The 17,806-nt window shown below is 42.1% G+C and overlaps 1 protein-coding gene across 3 annotated transcripts in view; it reads left to right on the top strand.

Annotated features, from left to right (window-relative positions):
• Window positions 1-17,806, top strand: part of SLC1A7 (solute carrier family 1 member 7) — a 58,273-nt gene that overhangs the window by 10,100 nt on the left and 30,367 nt on the right. For 2 of the 3 annotated variants that reach the window (XM_056844021.1, XM_056844023.1), the window contains exons 3-5: window positions 7,771-7,986; window positions 13,394-13,436; window positions 17,526-17,748. In XM_056844021.1, coding sequence (XP_056699999.1) covers window positions 7,771-7,986; window positions 13,394-13,436; window positions 17,526-17,748 — 482 coding nt within the window. The remainder of the gene's footprint in view (window positions 1-7,770; window positions 7,987-13,393; window positions 13,437-17,525; window positions 17,749-17,806) is intronic. The other variant, XM_056844022.1, reaches the window with a different exon arrangement.

Raw genomic sequence — 17,806 nt, forward strand, 5'->3', positions numbered from 1 at the left:
TGTTCAGTTAGGCCCTAACCATCAGTATAGAATAAGACCTTCTCAATATCAGTTTTCTGGTTTTGAAAATTTGTACTTCTCTCAACTTCATGTTTCCATGTCATATAAGTTTAATTTTTTTAAATGAACAAATACATGTTTCCATAGAGGACTCCATGATTAGAAAGTAATGTGAAGAGAGCTACATTTGGCCTTTTATTGGCTGATTCAAATTCTAGATAGCTAAGTACAGAACAATCTCTTTTATAAGGGATTCCTCTTCATAATGCTGCTGGGTTTTTGATAATCCTTTGTCTTTCTGCCCTATTGGGTCATCCCCATTCTTATATTATAAAGCCTTGTTTAATTCAGAAAACTGCCAGTGCATCTCTCGATGGTATTCCACAGTACTGGAGGCCTGTTTTTTCCTGCTTCAACAATTCTAGGATAGGTTTTCATTTAGCTGTACATCAGAAAATTACAGAGCATTTATAGAGATGGGTTTAGAGTTGCCAACCTCCAGGTACTAACTGGAGATCTCCTGCTATTACAACTGATCTCCAGCTGATAGAGATCAGTTCACCTGGAGAAAATAGCTACTTTGGCAATTGGACTCTATGGCATTGAAGTCCCTCCCCAAACCCTGCCCTCCTCAGGTTCTGCTCCAAAAACCTCCCACCGGTGGTGAAGAGGGACCTGGCAACACTAGAAGGGCTTCACTTGTGTTATGCATGAATTTGAGTTGCGTCTTCCAAGGAACCATCTGCAAAGAACAACTTGTTTTGTTTTTCTTTACCAGAGTTAAAAGCTGATATCAGGTACCCAGATGTTATCAAGGTGACTTATTTGATTAGTGCCATTGTGGCCACGAGGAAGGTTGCATCCATTATTCATCAAAGACAATCTGTAAACAGCCTCATTCAGACATTCAGAGGAGGGAGGTGTGTGTTCTATAAAGATATTGGGATAAGTAATGTGCAAAGTGGACCTTTGTTTTCTTTCTGCTAAATAAACAAAAATTAGCAATGGTTCCCCACATCAGAAAGCCATTTCGTATTGAAAAAATTGCAGGGCAGGGAATCACAGGCCACCCTGCCTCTCCGATGCATTTGCCAGTAGGATACATGGGGACAGAAACATACGTCACATGCACATGTTAGTTTTATGGCTACATAGAGTTTTGTGAAGTAGCTCTGACAATACTATATGATACATAGAAGTAAAATACATCTTTCTGTCTTTATCTTACCTGCTGGGACATTAGAAAATCTACTTTGTCATAAAAGGTAAAGAGAAGCATGGCTAATAAAATCCATAGGCCCAAATTGGTATTTCTGTTCTGCCAAACAACTATCGTGTTACATGTAATCATCCCTAATGTTGTTGACAGGGGGGAACCTCAGTGGGCAGTTTGTTTAGGAGGGGCTTTTCTTTAGCAAACAGTTATGAAATGAGGACATGACTGAGAGGTGAATGAATGAAAACAAACATCGGTCTTGTAGCAATTGCTGCTGGTTAATACTTGACCATTACTTCTTGACAGGATTAATGCCTTTCTAATCACACTAATCTCCTTTGACAACTTTATCCATAATCCATCTATTTCAAAGCAATATCCAGATGGCTTCTGATGGGGGAGGAAGAGACCAAGTTAGAGAGGCATGAGATGAATGGGTTTTTCAGGCAGCTCCTTATGTTTTCCTTTTCCAGGGTTATGGCATTTGAGGCTAACATCATTCAGAAAGAGGCACAATTACTTAAGCAGAATGTTGGGCAGAAAACATAGTTGGACTTGGAGGGAACCAAACTGACTTAAATCCAAATTCCATAGCTTAACCAGTTTGGGAATCTGTTGGCCAATATTATTCAGAAATAATGAGATACAATAAAATTATTTTGAAGCAATACTGGCTGCATTCATACCTCATTGGACTGATACCCTATTTACTATAATCTAACCTACAACTCTCTTGGAGCGAAAGGATAATTAATAAACTTCCCTCTATAGGCTTAGCTCCTGATAACCTATGAAAAATGGGCTTAAACAGAGCAAAAACTCTGGTTAAACAACGACTCATGGATATCGAATTACAAAATGAGTTGACTCTTCTCCCAAGGCATTATAAACCATTAAAGAGCTGGGAAGGTTTGTCTAGTGCTCCTTATTTAACAACCATTATATTTTCTAGTTTTCAATGGGCCTTTTCAAGAGCCCAATTTAATGCCTTTCCAGCGGCTATGCTCAATCGGAGCTTTCAGCATATACCTGTAGAGGCCAGATTATGCCCCTGTAATTTTAATTCAGTTGAGACAATTATACATATTTTATTACACTGTGAATTTTACTGGGAGGTTAGAAATAAGCTGATTTTACTTGCGTTGACCAGAAATTATAGGAATGTTAGCCATTCAGATGATTTTATTGTTAAATTTTTATTAGAAGATAAAGATGCTTTTATCTCTTATTCAGTGGCAAAGTTCTGTTATGTACCCAATAAGATACGGAGATCCTCAGTTGGGGTTTTAAAATTGTAATTTTGTACTGATATTTGCTGGTAAAATGACTGTAAATAAACTGAACTGGAACTGGCTGTGGTCATTAGTTCTAGAAAATGGTTTCAATTCAGACTGTCAGCTGGCAGTTGACTAAGGGCTTGAATCAACGGGAGTATTTCTTTGAGTGGAAAATTTTCCACCCTTGGTACACAGGGGTGTTGTTGTTTTTTGCCTTCCCCCTTCCCTCTGCAGCCCAAAATGTACTCCCCACTCAAAAAATGCTGCTCCTATGGGACAGTGGACCTGCGATGGATCCCAGCCTAACATTGCAATCCTCTGTAGAGTTGCTCAAGTCTAAGTCCATTGCAGATAATGGGTCTATACTGGAATTAGGGATGCCAGCCTCCAGGTGAGACCTGGGGATTCCTGGGGATTGCAGCTCATTTCTAGACTACAGAGATTAGTTCCCCTGGAGAAAATGGATGCTTTGGAGGGTGGATTCTGTAACATTGTGTCCCACTGAGGCCCCTATCCTCTCCAGGCTCTGCTCCCAAAATCTCCAGGTATTTCCCAGCATGGAGCTGGCAACCTTGCCCCCCCCCCATCCTCTGCCAATGGCCAGGGGAGACCTGGCAAACCTAACTGGAATAACTCTTCACAAGATTGCTCTGTAAATATGCTAACTAACTTCGTTCGGTTCAATGGCGCAGACAAGAGTTACTAACCAGCTTTGTTCAGAGCAGCAGGCTAGGTCTTCATTAAAATCAGGTGCATTTGTGAGTTTGGCTTTTGTATCAACAAATGCTTGAAGCCAATGAGAAAATGTGACAGTAGCAACCCTTTTCCATAACGCAATACGTTCCTCCCTTGTTTGTTGCTATGAGCCTGTTTTGTTCAATGTAAGACGTGTATATGGCGTAAATCTTAATTGTCTTCTTTTGCAAGTGGTTTTCTTGTGTTCTTGTCTTGTTCTCAAAGAATAGTGAGTTGTTTCCAGATTCACTGTTATTGTTTGCAGTATTTGGAATGGGATTAGCAGGGTGTAGTCCCAGCTAGACTTTCGACCCCATCAGCAGGTACCCCTAATGAACTGCTTCTCAACAGTTAATTACTTTTGTAGACTTTCTCATCACAACACCAGCCTACTCACAACATTATCTAGTGGCAGGGTAATCTTATTACAGATGATGATCTTATTAATGAACATGCTCCAAAGACAGGGCAATCTCATTATTAGACCCCTCCAGGATTTGTTACCTTGGACGCTAACAGTAGGCCATACCCCAGTTTGTAATCTGTCATCATATGTAATTGGACTACTATAGATAAGGTAAAGGTAAAGCAGGTGACTTGGTATCAATTTCTGACACACCACCCAGTCACCATTTTGCCCTATGTTACCTGTCTTTACAAATATTAGACCCAAAGTGAAGCATGTAGTTGGATGCCCAGCAGTTTCAGTAGGAAGTAGTTAAGGTTTTGTGTTCGCTTTCCATGGCAGCAATATCTTCCAACTTTTTCCTTCCCTTGGACTAGAAGTACAATAGTTTGCTGGGCAAAACAAGGTATAAAGGGAAGGGGCCATGGCTCAGTGGTAGGGAACCTGCTTGGCATGCAGAAGGTTCAATCTCCTTCATCACCAGTTAAAGGGACTAGGCAAGCAGGTGATGTGAAACACCTCTGCCTGAGACCCTGGAGAGCCACTGCAGGTCTGAGTAGAGTAGACTATACTGATTTTGATGGACTAAGGGTCTGATTCAGTAGAAGGCAGTTTCATGTGTTCATGTGACATATTTTTGTGAGCTTTCATCCAGATTACATAATATAAATGCACTTGCTGGTAGATAAATAAACAGTTCATTACTCCCATATTATTATATTTGCAGTAGTCACTTTAGGTTCTATCATGTTTATATCCTGTAATAGGGTCTTTAAGTAACTAGGAAAAAATTAGGCTGACCTGCTTGTGTGAAGTTAACAGAAACGTGAGCTTCACCAGTCAGCAAGTGATTGGCATAGAGACAAGTATTACCATCTGCTAATGCATGAAGAACAAGCTGCTGTGGAAAGAGAGGCATGGTAGCTACACTAGCAATCCATGCAGCAGAGACCTGCCAAATTCTTCATTGGGTCCTAGCAGTATTTTGATAGAATGTTTCATAACAGCAATATATGTTTGTCATGGTTTGAAATGACAGCCCTTTTCCTTTACCGCTTTTGTTATTTTATGTCCAGTGGTCAGGCTTTAGAAATACTAGCACATTTTTATGTGTGCACAGCTACTTAGAGGCATCAGCAAAAACTAAATACAGCTCATATCAATAATGCATTAACATATATGCCACCGCAATCTGAAATAAAAGGACTTTGTACATGGATATTGCGCCTCAATTAGGTCAATATTTAAACCAATATAACTTAATAGATTCTAAACAAAGCCTTAGACTGGCATATAATAAATAATATAAGTTTCTGCAGTGGACCACAAGGAAAATCAACATTAGTAGGCTTACTGCTTATTTTTGTTTGTTCCTGGCAGCTCAATACGACTGAGAGTCCTTGCTGAAATCAAAGTCAGAAACAGGGCTTTACTCAGAATCTTGATTGCAATTTATTTCACTGTTAGCAGGTTTGGTTATGAAGCAGCTAAGAATGCAGATATTATGCCCTTAGATATGATTCTTCACTAGCAACCAAATTTAAAATACTTTTGGATGCCCTTAGAGAGGTGGAAGCAGTTTTCTGGAAAAGGTTACAGCAACTTTGTTAGAAATACCTTGCAGAAACACTCTGAACGTCTTATCAATTTGCTTCCACAACCTTGATTCTACTTCTTTGTCCTCTTTCTTGTGTCTGTTTAATTTACCAGTGAACCATCAATTATTTACTACATTAAGCTAAACAATAATTTAATTCTTGTTTTCCCATAATTTGAAAGTATAGGCGATAACAATCAGGATATCAGAACGCTGCAGTTAACTCAACTGCGAGTTTACCATAATCAGAAGGGTTTCTAGGACAGAGAGCAGGGCTGAAAGAGAGTGAAGTTAAAAAATCCAGCATTTCATTTTAGTCTCTTTCTCCCCACCCCCATACACTGAACTGAAAACAAAACCTACAGGATTAGAGATTGGCAAGCAGAAAAGCAGTGCATTTTCTTAATTAATTTACTGGATGTCATGAACCTGAATGCTAAATCCCACCACTGTATTTTCGCCAAATCTATGATAAAGGTTAAGCTGTGCTTCAGCATGACATTTAGATAATTTTATCAAATAGCAGTTGCCAGCTCAGGGCTGGGAAATTCCTGGAAATTTGGGAGGTGGATACTGGGGAGGGTGGGGTTTGGGGAAGGGAGGGACTTCAGCAGGGTTTAATGCCATAGATACCAACTTCCAAAGCAGCCGTTTTCTCAAAGGGAACTGGTCGCTGCTGGCAGAAAAACAGTTGTAATCCCATCCACCACCTGCAGGTTGGCAACCTTAGCAGTCACCATGACATGGAAAACACTTTTGGTATCCTAATAACACCAGCTTGTTTATCCTGTTATTGTTCATAAATTGTGCTGAAAGCATTGGAAAGTACCTGCATTTTTATGAGGTTTTGTTTCTTTCTTCTAGAAAATCCGGTTGCTGGTGTAAATAGTCAGAAAGGAAGATAGATGGGGATTTTTGTTTGTTTGTTTTATTAAAGCATTGAAGCCCACAGTGCTTCTGTGAACATCCTACAGCTTTCAAACTATTAATTTTCATTAATAGGTTCCTGTATTTTTATTCTGGATTTCTTGAATTTCTGTCCCTTGAAGGAGCTCAGGGCAGCGTACGTTGCCACCATCTCACCCCTTTTTAATGGCGATTTTCTAAGTGAACTGTAGCTATGCCATACAGAGAGAATTATTGTTCCAGTGTAAGTCTAATTCCAGGGCGATTTTACATACGTGGCAGATCACTGAACCCTCATATTTAACTAATCTGAGGATTTATGGCCTTCAGAATGTGTAGGGCTTGTACATATGGAAGCTGAATCCAGACAAAACTGGTAATGCTGGTCCGGAAGGCTGATATTCTAGAGCAGTGGTCGGCCTTCTCCAACAGTACCTGGAGGTTGGCAACCCTACTGAAGACTGAAATGAGAGAGGGAATTGGGCAAAATTGCCCCTCCCCTCTCTTTCCTCCCTGGAATGTCAGCTGGGTAGAACTTCTTAGATCGAAGCTATTTAACAAATGAAATTTAATGGACTGTATTTTCATTTTCTTGTGATTTTCATTGTACTTTTTCGCCAGCTAATATGTCTTGAGTCTCTGTTCTGCTACAGTTTCCAACTCTGGATTGGGAAATTCGTGGAGATTTGAGGGTGGAGCCTGGGGAGGGGAGGGTTTGTGGAGGGGAGGGACCTCAGCAGTGATGTAATGCCACACAGTTCACACTCAGAAGCAGCCATTTTCTCCAGGGGAACTGATCTCTGTAGACTGAAGTTTATTTGTAATTCCAGAAAATCTCCAGGCCCCACCTGGAGGTTTGCAGCCCTACATAACATGGAGAGCCTATTTTTATATTTGTTTACCAAAGACGTGCATACCTGGCCACAAAAAAGTATCTATTTTCAGAATGCCCATATGCATGCAATACGTGTCATGAACCTCTGTTGTTTCTGTGTAGGGAGTAGACAGATTATGCACGTGTAGGTATTCTTCTCTCCAGCCACGGTGGGGTTTTTTTTTTTTTTTTTGTTATCCTTACCTTTAATTTAGATTGCACTTAAGAACAAGTACATTAACCTGTAAGTAGGTTTGATGTGTCAGACTGGCATGCAATGAAGGCATCTTTTTAAGGCTGGGGAAATGGTCAGGATCTTTGGTTGATCATCTTTATTCTCTGAAACGCAAGTACAATATGGACAAACCACATCCATTATGACGGATGCCTATATGTTTCAAATATGGAATTTCACTTTAGAATAGACAGATGAGTCAAAAGTATCAGGCATCCCAAACCTGTGTATTTGAAAGGTGAAAACTGTGTTGGAAACACATTTGCACCCATTATAATCTGTGCAGTATGTATACATTTTTTGAGTCATAGACTAATTCCCTAATCATCTTTACACAGTTTTGCTGCAAAAGAAGTCCTTCTTTGGACATCCTTTCTATAAGAGAGAAATGTCACAACTCTGCAGAGAAGGTGGCTCTTTGGTATCCTACCACCTTCTCTTGACATCTTGTGGACTATAGTAATAAGTATTATTCAATATGGTGTGGCAAAGGTTACATTTTATCTTGTCTTTCTTTCCAACAGCTTAATGTCTGGGCTAGCAGCTCTTGACGCTAAGACCTCTAGTCGATTGGGCATCATCACAGTCACTTACTATCTTTGGACCACTTTTGTGGCTGTTGTTGTGGGAATCATTATGGTCTCCATTATCCATCCTGGTGGGGCAGCCCAGAAGGAGAGCACTGAGGAAAGTGGGAAGCCGATAATGAGCTCTGCAGATGCATTGCTGGACTTAATTCGGTAACTACATTCATTCTTACTGCTTTTATGAAAAAGGAAAACTTGACCCATTCTGTATCTTTGTGGTAAAGAGTGACAGTATTTTAAGATACATTTTGAAACCAATGAGCATCTCTGAGGGTGAGGGTGGTAAGTATAGCAATGTGGTGATCCAGGAGGTCCACGACCGCTCGGTCCTCCACATGCATCTAGTTGGTTCCAGCCAAGACCCCCAAGGCCGACAAAGGGCTCAGATGCAGAGAGGGGAGGGGGCTGAATGCACCTTGTTGTTCCTCCTCCTCTTTTCCCAAAGTCTTCCCAAGTCTCTCCTCCGCAGCCTGGAGAAGACCTGGAGCCTCCTCCCTGCCCTGCCGCTTGGCCCTTCATATAGGTCAGGCTTAATCACATGCATGCCCCAACAGCCTTCCCTGACCTCTCACACCTTTTCCCCTTTGCCCGGCAGCCTGGCTGCTCTGGCTCAGGGTGCTCAGTGATGTATAGGAGCTACACACTGCTTGGCCCTCTTGTCATAGGGGCAACCATTAGAGCGATTGGCAGCCTGAAGGGTGGGGCTGGGGTCACGGCCACCTGCTGCAGCCCAGGTTAGTCCAAGAGAAGGGTCTGATCTTGGACAAGCAGTACTCAGATAGTCAATGTCCTGGTCTTCGATAAGTAGTAATAAGATATTCAATATACTAGAAACAAAATCCTAAAATGTTAATGGGGGCAAACTTTCACCTCTTGAGTTTACATGAATAATCACCAGGAACATAATTGGATGATGCATTACTTTGACTTCTACCTAGCTGCAGCCAAAGAATTACCCTGAGATGGGGATTTTAACCTGTGTGAACTTTGTCAGACCCTCTAGTTGCCACCTGGGCCACCACTGCCTGGAGTATAAGAAGATAATAGCAGGCCGTCATCTCCCCTTGGTCTGTGGGGAAACTGAGCTCTAGGAATGGTTCATCATCTGTCATGAATGGATGCCAGTGGCACAGTGATATAATGTTACAATGTACAGAAGGAGACAGCTGATAATAATCCATCTCTAACCTAGGCAGAGGGACAGAAAATGGCATGTGTGCTGGGAGACAGAGAACAGCTGGATTCCTACTGAGGAGAAACAAACAGCTCCATTTATAAAGCTGTGCAAATAGTCTGCATGACTGGCTGTTGAGGACAGAATATAAAGACTTGCTTCCGGAAAGTACTGAAAGATCATAACCCATTCCGTGTTCTAATAGAGTAATGCAAGAGCCTCTTCCTTGTGGTTAGGTCCCCTGCTGCTTTTCTAACATCTGTAGAGAAGAACTGTTTGAAATTTTATGGCTTCTTCCCAAGAGACCCATTGCCTACCCACTACCAAAATTTTCGAAGTCTAGTGTTAGAGCTTTCAGGATTCTAAACCACACAAGTCCCTTTGCTGCTGAGAGTTGTGAATCTGAAATGCTAGGATCCAAAACCAAATGTAATCTAAATGAAGTGAGTCCTTGTTTTGTATGGCTATACTAAGAATAATTTTAACTGAACAGAAATCTGTCTTCATTAAATAGGGTTGCCAGGGTTAGGAAATACCTGGATATTTTTGGGGAGGAGCCTGAGGAGGGAGGGGTTTGGAGAGGGGAGGAACTTCAATGGCATAGAGTCCTACTGCCAAAGCAGCCATTTTCTCCAGGTGAACTGATCTCTATCGGCTGGAGATCAGTTGTAATAGCAGGAGATCTTCAGCTAGTACCTGGAGGTTGGCAACCCTAGTTAAATGACAGGCAGAAAAGTATCTTTGTAAAATTTAAAGTCCTCTAAATGGCTATACAGCAAAGTATTATTAAATGACAAGACAACATTTTATTTTCTTACTGTTTATTGCATTTCAAAGAAAGTCCCATTTGTCTAGATCTGGCAATCTTAATTAAAACTGTTTATCACAGGAGACAGAGGTATTTACTAATAAAGGTTACACCTCCAGTTCAGGGTTGCCAGGTCCCCCCAGCCACCGGCAGGAGATGGGGGTGGGGGAGCTAGGGTTGCCAGATCCAGGTTGGGAGACTCCTGGAGATTTGGGGATGGATCCTGGGGAGGACAGAGTCCTCAGTGGGGTACAATGCCACTGTGTCCACCCTCTAAAGCAGTGGTTCCCAAAGTGGGCAGTACCACCCCCTGGGGGCGGTGGGATTACCTAGGGGGGCACTAAGAGGCAAGGGGGCAGCAGGGGGGTCGCTAGAGGTGGGCCCCTTCAACTGTGTTGTTGGATAGGTTAGGGGGCACTGGGGTTGAGTTTGTGGAATCAGGGGGGGGTGGCCCGAAATGTTTGGGAACCACTGCTCTAAAGTACAAATTTTCTCCAGGGGAACTAATCTCTGTAGTCTAGAGATGAGCTGTGATTCCAGAAGATGTCTTTTTTTTTTTTTTTGGCTGATTGTGAGGGCCTGCATTCAGAATCATTTTTTAAAAAATCACTGTGCTTTTTTTTTCATCTGCTGTAGTAATTTCTCACTTTTACAGATTGTGCAAAATGTCCCCACTGTAAATTTAAGGCTGGATCCTACCAGCTTTCTTTGGTAGAAGCATATCATTTTCTACCTTCCCCTTCCCCCTGCAGCCCTTCTTCAAATCCTGAAAAAATTATGCTAGGGCCTGCATGACTAAAAAGCCGCATGGATCAAAAGGCTGCAGTGAAGAGGGGAATCAGGTGAGATTGGATCTTGCAGTAGAGAAAAGGTGGTAGGATCCAACCCATAGTGTTTGAGGTGATAGTACTTTCATATCTGTAGTGTTTGATATGTGAACGTATTCACACATTTAAGGCATCGCTACTCAGAAAGTGATTGACATCATGCAAAACTGTTTTATACAATGTTTCTGCAAGGTTGTTGGGCTTGGGTGAGTTTTTATTGTCTGTAGTTCTATAACTGTATGGCAGCCATAGAGAACAACTTTCTGTGTGTTGGTATGGAGCAGACTGCATGAGGGAAACAAGGTGGCCTTTTTGTACTTCACTAGTAGCACTTGTGAATCTATGATTACCAGAATGTCATATTGTTCCAGTTTGGGGGCAAATGCTGGTTACAGGCTCTACATTAGGAAAGACTGGGGGGGGGGATTGTGAACAACCAAAATTGCTTTACTAGCCCAAATAAACTGCCACTTAGGTATAAACAGCTACCTAAAAGGGAAGCTTGTTGATAAATAATTGTTTGTTTGTTTGTTTGTTCAACATTTATGCTGCCCTTTCCCAACTTTAAAGTCAGGCTCAGAGTGGATTATAAGAATTCCAGTGCAGTTAAAATTCCAACAATTTACAATTTAAAACCACAATATCTCTACAAATGTCCAAAGTGCCCTAAGACCATATAGCAATAAGCAATAGCGGGAGCCAATTCAAAGGGGAAGAATAAGGGGGGAAACAGTAAAACATTTTCAGTAAGCGGAGGGATGGGAATTAAAATAAATAGGATATAGGCAAATAATAAAAGGGGAAGGAGGGAGGCCAGCAAGATGGAGACAGTCGCTGTCCTCAACTTTAGGCCTGGCTGAACTTCTCAGTCTTACAGGCCCTGCGGAATTGTTTCAGGTCCCCCAGGGCCCAGGGCCCACTTGACAGAGCATCCCGCCATGCCGGGGCCAGAGCTGAGAAGGCCCTGGCTCTGGTTGAGGACAGCCAGATGCGTTTTGGGACAGAGACCACCAATAGATTCTTCCCAGATGAGCATAACGCTCTGGCGGGGTGTATCAGGAGATGCAGTCCTGCAGATACGATGGTCCCAGACCATTTAGGGTTTTAAAAGTCAGTACCAAAACCTTGAACCTGACCTGGTACTCAATCAGGAGCCAGTGCATCTGGCAGAGCACCAATGGTGTATGTGCCCTCCATGGGGCCCCTGTAAGGACCTGTGCTGCCTCATTTTGGACAAGTTGAAGTTTCTGGAGCAATCTCAAAGGAAACCCTGTGTAGAGTGAGTTACAATGAGTCCAGCCTGGAGGTGACCATTGCCTGGATCACCGTGGTTAGGTCAGGGCGAGATAGGATGGGTACCAGTTGCCTAATCTGGCAGAGATGATAAAATGCCATTCTGACTACATTTGTATCCTGTGCCTCCCTTGAAAGGGAAGCATCCAGAATCACACCCAAACTCCTGATGGTCTATACTGGTATTAATTGCACACGATCAAGAGTTGGGAGCTGGCATCCCAACCCCAAGTTTCTCCTGCCCAGCCACAAAACCTCTGTGTTAGATGGATTCAGTTTCAGCAGACTCTGTTTCAACCACTTTACCATGGCCTCCAGGGAACTGGCCAGTACATCCAGGGTGGAATCCAGCTGGCTGCCCATCAACAGATACAGCTGGGTATCATCTGCACACTGATGACAACCCAGTCCAAACTCTGGACTAGCTGATCAAGGGGGCGCATATAGATATTAAATAACATTGGGGAGAGGATTGCCCCCTGAGGGACTCCACATACCAAAGGGTATCGTGGCAACACCTTCTCCCCTTGCACCACTCTCTGTTCCCAGTCTTGGAGAAATGAAACTAGCCATTTCAGGGCAATCCCGTGCATACCAGTATTGATGAGGCAGTGAGTCAGTAGATCCTGATCAACCATGCCAAACACTGCCATCAGATTGAGTAGTAACAGCAGCACTGACCCCTCTCAAAACAGCTGCCCACAGAGATCATCTGTGAGGGCAACCAATGCCATTCCATCCCATGGCCAGGTCGTAAGCTGTATTGAAATAGGTCCAGAGTCCTCCAGGAAAGCCTGGAGCTGTTCTGCTACCACTCAACTAGCTTACAAAGGAACAGAAGATTTGACACCGGGTGGTAGTTGGACAGATCAGTAGGATCCAATGATGACTTTTTCAAGAGCGGCCTTACCACTGCTTCATTCAGTCCCCCCAGGGAAGGCCCCTGACAAATTAATAATGTCAATTAGGGGGCCCTGCACCCCATCACCGCTGGTTTCACCAGCCATGATGAACATGGGTCTAAGAGGCAAGTGGCAGGCTTCACAGCAGCCAAGATCTTGTCAACATTGGTCCGGGAGAGTCAGCTGAATTGGTCCAACATAGGACCCAAAGACGGCCAAGGGGGCTCCAGTTCACTCACTGTATCAATATTGGCAGGGAGGTCCTGGTGGAGTGACAAGATTTTATCCACAAAATAGCTTGCAAAAGCCTCACAGCTAACTGCTAAATCACTAGCACTTTAGGATCCCTCTGAGAAGGGAGTTAAAGACCTAATTACTCTTAATGATTGTGCTGGGCAAGAGCTAGCAGATGCAATGGAGGCTGCATAAAATTCCTTTTTAGAGGCCTTCACTTCAGTCTCATAGGATCTCATAAGCGTCCTATAAGAAATATTTATTTCTAGTAAATGCAACTTATATGTAATCTCATGGCAATCTATTTATTATCTGTTTTCAGGAACATGTTTCCTTCAAACCTTGTTGAGGCCACTTTTAAACAGGTGAGTTTCTGGATTGCAATTATTAAGGCACTAGAGAGCTATCTTCTTCAAATAAGGAAGGACTAAATAATCAAGAAAATAAGATTGGATAAAACCTATAGCACTCACTAAGGTCTGATGCAAGTCTATGTAAAACCAGTAGGAGTTTTCCTATTGGTTCAAGAACGATTGGGTGGAGGATGTCAAATATTTTCCTAATTGGTATGAATGCCCCCCCTTCCCATTTAGTCATAATAATTTTAGAGGCCAGCAGACCAGATTTTGTCTCTCGCTAGGAGCTATCATGGTAGAATGCTCTATTTCTCAATGCCCTACAAGAGGTGTGTATACATCTGGATTTCTACTTGTTTTGCAATAAGTAGCTTGATGATTTATGTTGTGTATGGGCTATGCCATAAAACAGGGCTGCACAGCTTGTGACCACGTGCAGCCTACCAACCGTAAATGCTGGCTCAGCAGGATCCTTCAGGTTTTGGTACCCGAGTGACATTTCACAAATAGAAGTGTTGTCAGGCAGTATGGCTGCCAGGCCAGTGTATATGGCTGGTGGGCCGAATGCGACTTTGTGGGGCACATGTTATGCAGGTATCCTTCAGCCCTCCACCCAATTGGTCTAATTCCTTCCCACATTTTTACAGATAAATATAAGGAAATTCTTGGGTACTTGCAATATTCTTATACACATACCAAGGCTTGTTGCCTGAATGCACTTACATCTTCTCCCCTCCCCCAACACATGCACACTGTTACACAGTTTTGAAGGGTTTTGTCTGTCTGCTATGTACAGCGTTCGTTTACTCAGCAGTGCCTTGACTGGCTTCTGAAGCAGATGTATTAGCAAAATGATTGTAGTGTTTTCTCTTTGTTGTTGTTTTTTCAATTGTATATTCTACATTGCTGTTCTCTTCGATTTAAGAGCATTCAACGTAATGTTTAATCTCACAATTGATCTGGTTACAGCTGAGTGATAGAATGACTACAAATTAAAAACATTCTCCAACATTTCTTGCTGGGTAGTTGAGAATGGAAGAAGCACATTAACAAAAAAAAATTAAAAGGTATCATCAACATCTTCCTCAAAGGCAAAATAAGGACTGTGATTTACCTGGAACTAGTACTAGAAAAAGGAACTGTCCCTAGTAAGCAGCAAAAAACCAAAAAAGAACCCTGTGGCACCAAAAGACCTAAAAAGATAGACAAATTTATAGTGTAATCCTATACAGAGTTATCAACTTCAGTGGACTTAGTTCAAAGTAACTGCATAGGATTGCACTGCTAACTGTAAAATAAACCTTTGTAGGCTTGAGCCCTGGTATATAGAAGCATATCAATCATTTGCAACAACTGAGGTCCTCTCATTCCATTTATAATTATAAAGTGATGTTTTCACCACAGGCATTCCCTTGCTGCTGCCCAGTTTATTAATGTAAGCTGGTAATGTACAAACTAATTATTAAAGCTCTTCTTTTTTGGCCAGGGTTGATTGTATAAGTGGGAAGTAATTTTAATTCCTATATAGTATTTTATAATTTAATTAGGCGTTCCTAATCCTGGTTTGAGTGACTGCCCTGAATTATTGGGATATAGGATAGGATATAAGGGTTAGTCATACATCCCACTTTGCAAAGATGTTTGTGTTCCTGAGGACATTAAATGTGGGATTGCTTATGCAAAGTGAAGGCTACATTTACATAAATGAATGCTATGCAAGAGGGAGGGAGGGAGTAAAGAAATATGTTCAATTTAATTAAATCGAAAAGAGCATTTCGGAGTGGCCAAAACTAAATATCCAAATTAGAAATGGACCAACCCACCTTATATAGAGGTGTGCATGTTCAGCTCCATGCCATGCATGTTAAGTAAGAAGGTATTGAGTAAGCTTTCAGAAAATTCCTTTTGCATGCTTGGAACCCAGTTGCAATGCAGGCGGCCTAGGAAAACTGGACAGGACATCATTAAAAGAGATTGTTCCTAATTATGGCGTTTAGGTTGAGGCATGTGAAATGTATCTCTGATGTTCCACATGCATGAAATAAGCTCTACTGAAATCACTGGGAATTACTACTAAATAAACGTGTTTCAGAAACAGAATTGTTTTGCAGCTCTTCTGCAATCAGCTGGAAACGGGGATTTCACAAGGTACTTAATATAAAATCCTGCGATGCTCCAGCTGGACACAAAAATAAGATTAAATATATGTTTACTCAGCAGTAAACCCCATTCAGTGTAATGAGACTGAATTTGTTTCCTTCCAACCTGCAGCAGTACTGCAACTGATCTGTTAATTACTTATTTCCTGGTCCTGAAATCCCACCATTGGCACTTTTAAAAAAGTGACTTTTCTTAGCACCATTATAGTGTGGTGCTCCTGCAGAACACAGTGCAGAAACCAAATAAACCTTGATGTTTTGAAGGGAGTGGGTGGGAATTCTAAGGTAATTAGCTTAAAAAACTAGTATCTCTACTAACTAAAATTCAACAAGAGGAAAGAGGTATCTGTGATCAGATCTCTTATTTCTTGGGGGGAATTAGGATTGCAGTCACAGCACTAGGGGAGAGGGGTTCCCTTTTCACTATATTCTGATAGGGCAAAAATAGCACCATAGGAGATGTTTATTTCAGGAAAATGGAGCTGGGGGAAGTTTTGAACTCCTCTCCCTCGGTACTATAGCGGCAATTAGGGTTGCCAGGTCCCTCTTTGCCACCGCGGGAGGTTCTGGGGGCTGACCCTGAGGAGGGTGGGATTTGGAGAGGGGAGGGACTTCAATGCCATAGAGTCCAATTGCCAAAGTGATAATTTTCTCCAGGTGAACTGATCTCTATCGACTGGAGATCAGTTGTAATATAGGAGATCTCTAGCTAGTACCTGGAGGTTGGCAATCCTAGCTGCAATCGTAATCCACCCTGCATCATCTATTGATTGAAAGTAAAGAGACAGGGCATCCTATCACAAATCTCAATCTCTCCTAGACAGGGTGACTGAAGGGCACAGTCAGAGGCAGCACATGTCTGAATACCACTGCTAAAAGGCCTTGGCCTCTGAGCACGGTTTGTTGGCCCTCCAGGGCAAGGGGTTGGCCGTTGTATAAAACAGGATGCTGGAATAGATGGGCCACTGGTCTTTCCAGTTAGGGTTGCCAGCCTCCAGGTGGGGACTGGAGATTTCCTGGAATTGCTACTGACCCCCTGGAGAAAATGGCTGCTTTGGAGGTTGGACTGTATGGAATTACCCACCTCCAAATCTCCAGGAATTTCCCAAAATAGAATTGGCAACCCTCGATCCAGCAGGGCTCTTCTTGTGATTTTAGTTACTATATGTACTAACTAGCTTGGATTCACACACACGTTTCCATCCAATCAGAGGAAGAACTCCAAGTATTTATTTCTCTACCTTTGAATTCAGCAGATTTTGAAGTATTTCCTCCCTCCTCCATACACCAAGACTTTCCCAGTCTATTTTGTTTCTATATGGTTTTTCAGTTCTGCTGGTGCATGACAGTGAAATAGTGACATAAGCAGAACTTTTTAAAATGGGAGTAAAACTCGGAGATGACAGGCATGACCCATCTGATCACTCCTCCTGCCAGGCATATTGACAGCATTTTGCCATTCCACACTAGAGTCTAGGGCTGCAATTCCATTCAAAACACAACAAAATTCATCACAAAAGAGGTCTGGAAAAAGACAGAACAACAACTGGGAAAACACTGACCTGCAGTGGGTTGCCAGCACCATCATCTTAAATCCCTCTTAAAACTGAATTAATGGACAATGGCAATTTTAGATGAAACAGCCAGTCTGGGTAGGAGGATTAGAGCATATAACACTTTTCTGACATTACATTTTCCTTAACGTGTGGGTAAATTAGTGAGCTTGCACAGAAGTGTGCTTTATCATTAAGTTACAACTTTTACAACTTTTCCCAATGATTTGCTATTTGGAAAAGATCCCTAAATCTTTAGAGTGTTTTGCACTTTTAGTAACTAGTTTTCTCCTTAGAAAAGCTCCATGCACTCCTGCCGAAAAACACCTTAGAACTCAAAGAGAGTGTCTTGCCATATATAATGGAAATTATGTCTGCTGTTTCAGTACCGAACCAAAAGCATCCCTATTGTCAAAGTCAACCACAAGGTAGCACCTGAAAGTGCCACTCATCGAATCATAATCTATGGAGTTCAGGATGAAAATGGATCCAACATTCAAAATTTTGCCTTGGATATCACACCACCACCAGAAGTGATTTACAAATCAGAACCAGGCACCAGTGAAGGCATGAACGTCTTGGGAATTGTAATATTCTCTGCTACCATGGGTATGTATTTTTAATCCACAAATCAAATGCACATTGAGTAAAGATGTTATTTCATGTA

This window comes from Euleptes europaea, chromosome 2, assembly GCF_029931775.1.
Source record: "Euleptes europaea isolate rEulEur1 chromosome 2, rEulEur1.hap1, whole genome shotgun sequence".
NCBI lineage: Eukaryota > Metazoa > Chordata > Lepidosauria > Squamata > Sphaerodactylidae > Euleptes > Euleptes europaea.